The sequence below is a fragment of the Montipora foliosa genome, chromosome 6 (assembly GCF_036669935.1).
Source record: "Montipora foliosa isolate CH-2021 chromosome 6, ASM3666993v2, whole genome shotgun sequence".
NCBI lineage: Eukaryota > Metazoa > Cnidaria > Anthozoa > Scleractinia > Acroporidae > Montipora > Montipora foliosa.
In genome coordinates, this window is record NC_090874.1 from 73,680,415 (window position 1) to 73,687,914 (window position 7,500).

At 38.5% G+C, this 7,500-nt stretch overlaps 1 protein-coding gene across 1 annotated transcript in view; it reads right to left on the minus strand.

Annotated features, from left to right (window-relative positions):
* Positions 1-7,500, minus strand: part of LOC138008403 (protein PAT1 homolog 1-like) — a 25,193-nt gene that overhangs the window by 9,198 nt on the left and 8,495 nt on the right. Inside the window, exons 7-16 of the mRNA XM_068855735.1 lie at positions 6,586-6,840; positions 6,022-6,226; positions 5,177-5,547; positions 3,420-3,573; positions 3,226-3,329; positions 2,027-2,098; positions 1,659-1,726; positions 1,387-1,467; positions 887-971; positions 562-636 (exon numbers count right to left, since the gene is read on the minus strand). Coding sequence (XP_068711836.1) covers positions 562-636; positions 887-971; positions 1,387-1,467; positions 1,659-1,726; positions 2,027-2,098; positions 3,226-3,329; positions 3,420-3,573; positions 5,177-5,547; positions 6,022-6,226; positions 6,586-6,840 — 1,470 coding nt within the window. The remainder of the gene's footprint in view (positions 1-561; positions 637-886; positions 972-1,386; positions 1,468-1,658; positions 1,727-2,026; positions 2,099-3,225; positions 3,330-3,419; positions 3,574-5,176; positions 5,548-6,021; positions 6,227-6,585; positions 6,841-7,500) is intronic.

Here is a 7,500-nt window from a genome sequence, read left to right on the forward strand (position 1 = left end):
TTTGCATTTTTAGATTCCCAGACAGTTACATTGTATATGTACATGTATGTTTGCAAGGAAGTGTCCACAATTAGTAGTTTCAACTGCAATCAGATTGGACACTTCAATAAACAACAAAGGCACACTTTCTTCAGCGAGTACGGAAACAACTTGAGTAAGGTGCTGTATTTCAATTATTATGAAGGAAGAAACTGCAAATGTGTATGGTTACAATCAGGAGAGCATGAGTAGGAGCTTGCCTCTCCCATACAAGCCCTGAGTCAATCTTTGCTCGTATCTTTCTATTTTTAGAACGCCACGAGCTCTTCGGCTCTGCACACACTGTTTAGAATGGCCAATCAGAATAAAGTTATTGTGGAACAAAGACAAAAATAGCACAAACAATGTATGCAAATTGTGCAAATTGATGTAAATTGTTGTAAATGTGAGTTTCCTGCGGAAGGATTAGTTCTACAAATAGAAAGATACGCGCAAAGGTTGATTCAAGGATATAATGCATTGGGAGGCTCCTAGTCATGGGCTCCTGGTTAGAATGATTTGCTTTCTTCTCTAACGTCTCACCTCTTCACCGCTGTCCTTTTTAATAAGGAGTAAAATATTTCTTGTTATGGCCATTAATACTGCTTCTATTTGAACCTGGCGATAAGAGTCAAGATATAGATTTACTAATAATGGTGTAACACTGGCTTTTGTTTGTGACTGAAGACCACCATGTTGATGACATCAAATTTACCTTTTGAAACCATGAACATAAAGGATCTTCACATTCAACTGATTATACAAATATATTATCTTCTGTGGGTTACAGTTATGTGGTTGGTCACCTGTCAGGTAAACTGTACTGCTAAACATCAGACCGAGGGGAAGACCAATTTGTGATTCTTACCTTGCTGAACATTGGCAATGCTCTACTCAGAAGATGCTTTCCTTTTTGGATGGAAAGAAATTGAATGAAGAATTCATCATCACACCTGAAGAAATAAATAAAAATAAGTAACAGCACAACTCACTGTTTCCCATGGGGCCAGTCATTAAGAGCTTATTAACGTTTTTTTGGCATACTTAGCAGAGGATGTGCACTAATCAGGATTAACAATAACCCAAAAAGAAATAATTATACCTACATAAGGAAAAAAAAAAATCTCTGACCAGGGAGAGAATATCATGACTTGATGGCTGTTTTGAGGTCATTTGATGACCTAAAACCACCAACAGAAACCACCCCCAGAAACCTAACAAATCAACAATTATGATTGTTCGTTTCGTAACTGCACATCACTGATGTGCCAAAAAATGTACACACACTGAAAAAGTCATTCACAAGTCAGAAGAACAAATTCCATTTCTATAGACAAAAAAGTCAGTGACTTGTTATTCTCAACTCACTTTTCACAACCCTCTGTGGATAGCTTTAATATGGTAAACAGCTTTGTAACAGTAAGTTGCCTAGTTTCAAGAACTTCAATCCTAAAAAATAAAATACAACATGAAAAAGCATTTTTCTTCCACTTGACTTGAGACCTAAGAACCATCACACACCTTTGGTTAAAGTATCTGCTTTAGTTATGGTAACTCAGTCAAAAAACTGTTAAGCAAGAAAGGATAAATACACGAATGACGACTCAATATTATTATACATAGAATACAGCTATATGTACCTTTCTTGTTCCTCAATATGAATCAACTTTTTATCAAAACTTTCAACTGTCAAAAGATAGTCATAACCCTGAAATAAAAAGAATAATTTTTTTTGTTTCTGTGGGTCAAATGAGATTTCACTGATTGATAAGTAAAAGATGGAACATGTTGACCCCAGATTAATAATTATTGAATTAAGAAAAGAGTCTTTTCAATGGTACATGTAACTTGGGTGCTCAGGAAAATGCGAGCACTCCTTTCAAATTAACTTTTTGACCCAAATTACTTGGGGCAGCATTGTCATTAAAGTAGATCCAGTAATTTCAGTCCTAGCAGTATAGCAGGACATTTTGTCACCAGAAACCTACCTGAATTTTAATAACCTCACCTTCTCTATTGTAAGCAAGAGTTGGCTGCGCCTCTTGTTGTCCTTCAAGGGAGCTGAACTGCCTTGTTTATCCTGAATGGAAAAAAATTCCTGCAGTAAGCAGTGGTTTCAATAAGCAACAACAGCTGACAAAAAGCGTTGACTACTTCACTCCAAGAAGTTGGTTACTTTTTTCCCTGCACTACAGATTCTTTCGAACCTAAGATCAAAATTCATTTCGATGATTACAACAGTCAGTTACTACATGTATAGTCAAACGCTATAGTCTAGCACTAGAAGGATATTGACACTTAAGGTGGCTTTACTACAGTTTTCCAAAGAAAAGATCAAGATTTTGAATACTGTGAAATTGAGGCAACAGGATGTCTCTTCTGAAGTGTTAGTCACTGCAATTGATGTAAATTGTAATTTTACCTAGCAAATAAATGCAAAAATTCTAAATATATAACCAAGCTCCTGGAGGGGGGACTGGTAACTAGACATTTCAAAAGACCTATTTCTCTCTAAAATTTTGGGAATTAGTAAACAATATGACGACAAAACAGTCCACATTTTTTTAGAGATCTATCAGACACTTTTTCAGTTATTATCAAAATAGATGAAAATTGACGTTTTTGCCATTTGCGAAAACCTGTCTGACAGATTTAACTATTTACATGTACTTCTATACATGATTATTTTTTCATGCTTAGGAAGTCCTGAAATTTTAAGGTGGGGCCATACAGCTAGTTTTGGAGAAAACCCTAACCCTAACCAGTCCCCCCTCCAGGAGCTTGGTCACTATAATTAGCATTTTGCCTGAATTGCATTTATTTGTTTCATTGGCAAAATTTCATTTTACATCAATTGCAGTGACTAACACTTCAAGAGAGACATCCTGTTGCTTTAATTTCACATATTTCAAAATCTTGATCTTTTTCTTCAGAAAACTGTAGTAAGCCACCTTAAATCAAGTTCCTTCCCTTTCCTTTTCAACACTGTTGGATAAAATTAATGTGGGAACCTACATGTATGATCAACTAATAATACTGCGCATAATGAGATACTTAAATAAAATGTCACTTGTACAAAAATTAATGTTTTTATCCCCTTTTCTCTTCCAAGTTCTTACTGCTGTGTACTTTTTAAGAAGCATAGGATGTACAAGAAGCATGCATGCACACTTCCTGGACAAGCTTTGTAAGACACAATATTAATACCTGTTCAAGACCTTTTGTGATATGCACTACATTCAAATCCACCATTTGCCTGGGGTGTTGAACTGACGCAGAAGAAACCTTTCCTAAGGACCCATGAAAGTCCACTAAAAAGACAACACATTGATCAGCTCTGGCAGACAACTCAACTTTACATGCACATGTACATGTAGTTCACCTGAAGTACAGTAATTCACCTGGAGTGTAAGTCTTCTTCTTCTCTCGTTCAAACTGCGGTAAGGACATGTTTGTTGTCTCTCTAACTTCTCTATTGTCTTGTACATTAGGTCTTAACTGTACACCCTCACTGTGTTTAACATGCTCCTTGGCCGCTGTTCTCCGTGTGTAAGTCTAAAAAGTTAGGACCATTGGTAAATGAAATTACCAGCAGTTTTCACTTCACTGAAGATTCAGTGCTCGAAATTAAAAAAAATTCCAGTTTATCCCTGTTTCAAAAGCGGGGCGACTAAACTGGTAAATGTGGTTGCTCTGATAAATATTTGGTTGCCCATTAGGAAACCCCTTACGATTAAATGCACGCATGTTGAGATGCAACCACATGGTGTTGGAGCTTGAGTATCCCACAATTTTTAAGTGTGTGCCTGTGTTTTTTTTTTGTGGGAGTCTGGGGTGTTTTTGTTGCATTTTCAAAATAGATCGCCAGCTACATGTCTGTGACACTGAATTTTCTTATCTGACAATTTTTGTAAAAGCCACAGATATTCAAAACACAGGAAAATAATCAACTACTGCAAATTCATTGTTGTCAAGGCTGCTGCCTGATGGTCGCCCAGTCGCCTGGGGCGCCTTATTTGCAAGCACAGGCAGCCTTGTAACTTCACACTGCTATCGGACATTGACAGTAGAAAACAGACAAGCTTAGGTGATTCATTTTCTATTTTTGGCTGGGATGTCTGTTGTCTTTTCTTTGGGAAAGCAACCTTTCCTTTTTCCCAAAATCATGACCGGACGACTGCTAATTTCAAGCACTGTCGTTTGTCCACTGAACTGGACCGGTAAGCAAACCAAACTTTTTACTGACATGTGAATGACAAAGGTGGATTCTGCTACCAATTTACAGTGCCTATCACTGTGACACACTTTTTCACTTTATTTAATCTCTGAAATCGTCCCACATACATCACATTATTTTTAGAAACTCTTGAATGAAGGTTCTCCTTTTTATTGGCTTTGAAAAAATGGGGAAAGTGGTCATACTTTGTATATGTAATCGCATGGGCCCAAAGGCAATAAAGGCTTAATTTCACACACATTTTCAAAGTTTTCACAAAACTGCCTGAGTCGTGAAGCCATGAGGGCAATTTCGAAAACTTAAAAAAAACAAGTGAAATTAATCCTTAATTGCAACAAGGGCACATTGCGATTTCATGTTTATCGCATGAAGGGCAAAATTGTTGAGGAATGCTCTTTTAGTGCTGAGAGAAACAACAATCAACTTAACAAGCTTTCATTTGGAGAGATCCTGGGAACAAGATAGCCCTCTTGATTACCTAAAGTGCTCTCGTGATTAAAAATGCCCTCCATCTCAGCCAATCAGCAATCAGTTATTTTTCCCTGTTTCCGATAAAATTAAAAAAAACAGCAATGAGGGGGAATGGGTTTGATCCTGGGATGACGTCACAAACTGCTTTGCATTGAGACAGTTCTTTGAAAACAGCGATGCAAAGCATTTTGTGACATCAACCTGGTATCGAACCCATCCCCCTTCATTGCTTGGTTATTGATCAAAGTATGACCACTTTTCCCAACTTTCAAAAATTGTGTACAAAATTAATGTAGATGTAGACCTGATAGGGACGGGGCAACATGAGGGGAAGTCATCTTCAGAGTCAAGTGTTTTGATTCTGACGATGGCTACCATCCACTTAATTAATTATGATATGACATTATTGTTAATTTGTTTTATTATCAAATACTAATACATGCTGTGTACCTGAAAGTAATAATCATCTAGTTCTGGTTCATTGCTAGTGAGTTGAAGTAATTGAATCTTGATCAACCATTCTTTTTCTCTTCTGGTCATCAGCCCTGCATAAGGGTCATCTTTTCTTGGACCACTTTCAGCCAAAGTCAGTATGTTGTGAATTTTCCTTTCTAAGTCGGTAAACTGATGCTGATGTTCCCCCCTGTCCTGCTGCTGTCTGGGTGAACGAATTTCATGGGAGAATCGGTTGTCATACTGGTTTCTTGGAAAGTTGTGACGAGGACCCTGGAACCTTTTGTTATGAAACTGAGGGCTGCCAAATCTTGCATATTGTGGGCTCATCGGAAAGTTAAGGAAACCCCCTCGGAGTAATAAATGACCTAGTTATAAAACAAAATTATTCAAAAATACAGAAATGAAATGTCCACTTCTGAATATATTTCCCATGAAATTAACTCAATTGCACGTGCACCTGATTTCTATGTGATGCATAATCAAATACATGGGTTTGTTTCAATCCAGGATTTTTTTAAGGCTTCTTTACAGCTCCTTAATTAGTTGCTTGCTTTTAGTTACTAAAGTGATGTATCTTACGTGAAAACATTATAATATCATTACGTTTACCAAGATTAAAACCCATTCAACCCTAAACTGGCCAAAACAGGCCATACTTAGTATTTGGCTCTGTCTAACGCCAGACGATTTTACTCGCCAATGGGGAACCCCCAGGAGTCAATGGGTTAAGAGAAAGTACTTTCATCACCCCTATACAAAAATATCAAAATTTAATGAAGTTACAGTCGCATGTACCAGACTGTCTTTATATGTGCACTCGTTTGCTGACATGTACCTACCAGGGTCAGAATGCAACATGGAAAATGGATCCCTTGGAAACAGAGGTGTCCTGGGGGTTCTTAACAAATGTGGCCCTGGCCCTGGCCCTGGACCTGGACCTAGCATTCCAGGCATACCATGCATTCCAGACATTGCAGAAATTGGATGTTTAGAGGGACTGGGTCTTGGTGGTTGAAACATCTGACGTGGCAATGGGGGAGTATGCTGCAAACAGAAAAAAATCATTTTGAAAGAGGAATAGAAATGACGATTCTGTTTTTCCTTCTCCTAAAATTACATGTACATCCAAGACTGCCAACAAATAAGACACACAGTTTAAGGTCAAGAGCTTCAAAAAGGGCAAAGACAGCTAAAATGTGACACAGGGAGCTACATACAGTAATTACCCTGTCAAAACAGCATGTGTGTAACAGTCCTTTAACATTGCAAAGGGTGCATACAGTTAATCATTATTTCCAAAAGACTGGAAAGCTGCTCTTTACTTTTCGATGTGCGAAGTTCAGATCAAACAAATTACTCACAATTTGTAAAACTTGAATGTAGTTGACATAGTTGATGCTTACCATTCTTGTCAAAGGAGACTGAAAACCAGGAGGGGTCATCATGGGCCTCGGTATACCAGGAGGTGGTTGACCTATCATTGTCTTGCGAGGTGTTTGCTTTGGACCCTCTGGTACTTGCTGAGGAGCACTGGTATCCCCTGTGAGCTCCTTTTCCAGGTCCTCTAGCTTAATAGCATTTACAGGTGGGGGTTTCTTCATGAATCGACTTGGAGGCACCAGGCCTGGTGGAGGAATTGCTGTAACAATGGAATCATCCTGCAGGTAAAGATAAATATGTGACCTCACACGGGAAAACGTTCATTAACGTTTTAACGTTAAACGGACAAAACTAACGGCTAACTAACGCACGGGTAATGGAAGCTAACGGTACCTAACGGTATGCTAACGCTTTTACAGGCACCGCTAATGGTTTGCAAAGTCATGCTAACGCATTGCTGCAAGCGTTTAACAGTTAAGTTACTTCGACTAACAAGCGCTTCGGAAGCAGCTTAAAGTGTTAATATGGTCAGCTAGTGAATGGCTAGAGGCGTTAGACGGTCAGTGAATAGAATACCTGAAAGCTTTTAACTGTTGGAGGAAGTCATTTATCCGAAAAACTAAACTAAAGTTGAAGCGTAAGCCTAACCGGTGAACGATAATTAATTAAGTGTTGCAGATTTTTAACCCATCGACATCCAAACCGGCCGTAACTGGCCGCGCGCGACGATCTCTGAATTATCGTAACCAGCAACAAACAATCATGGCGGCTTGATCTTAGGCCTGCACTCACTCCCCCCTTAGTGAATCTGTAGTTTTTGTTGTTATGGAGATTTAGGAGGATAATTGACCAATCATTTGTCGTCTTGTGAGCATATTTTGACAGCTGATAAGGGAAGATAAGAGATTCAAGAAACGAGGTCTGGCGAACGTCCGGCT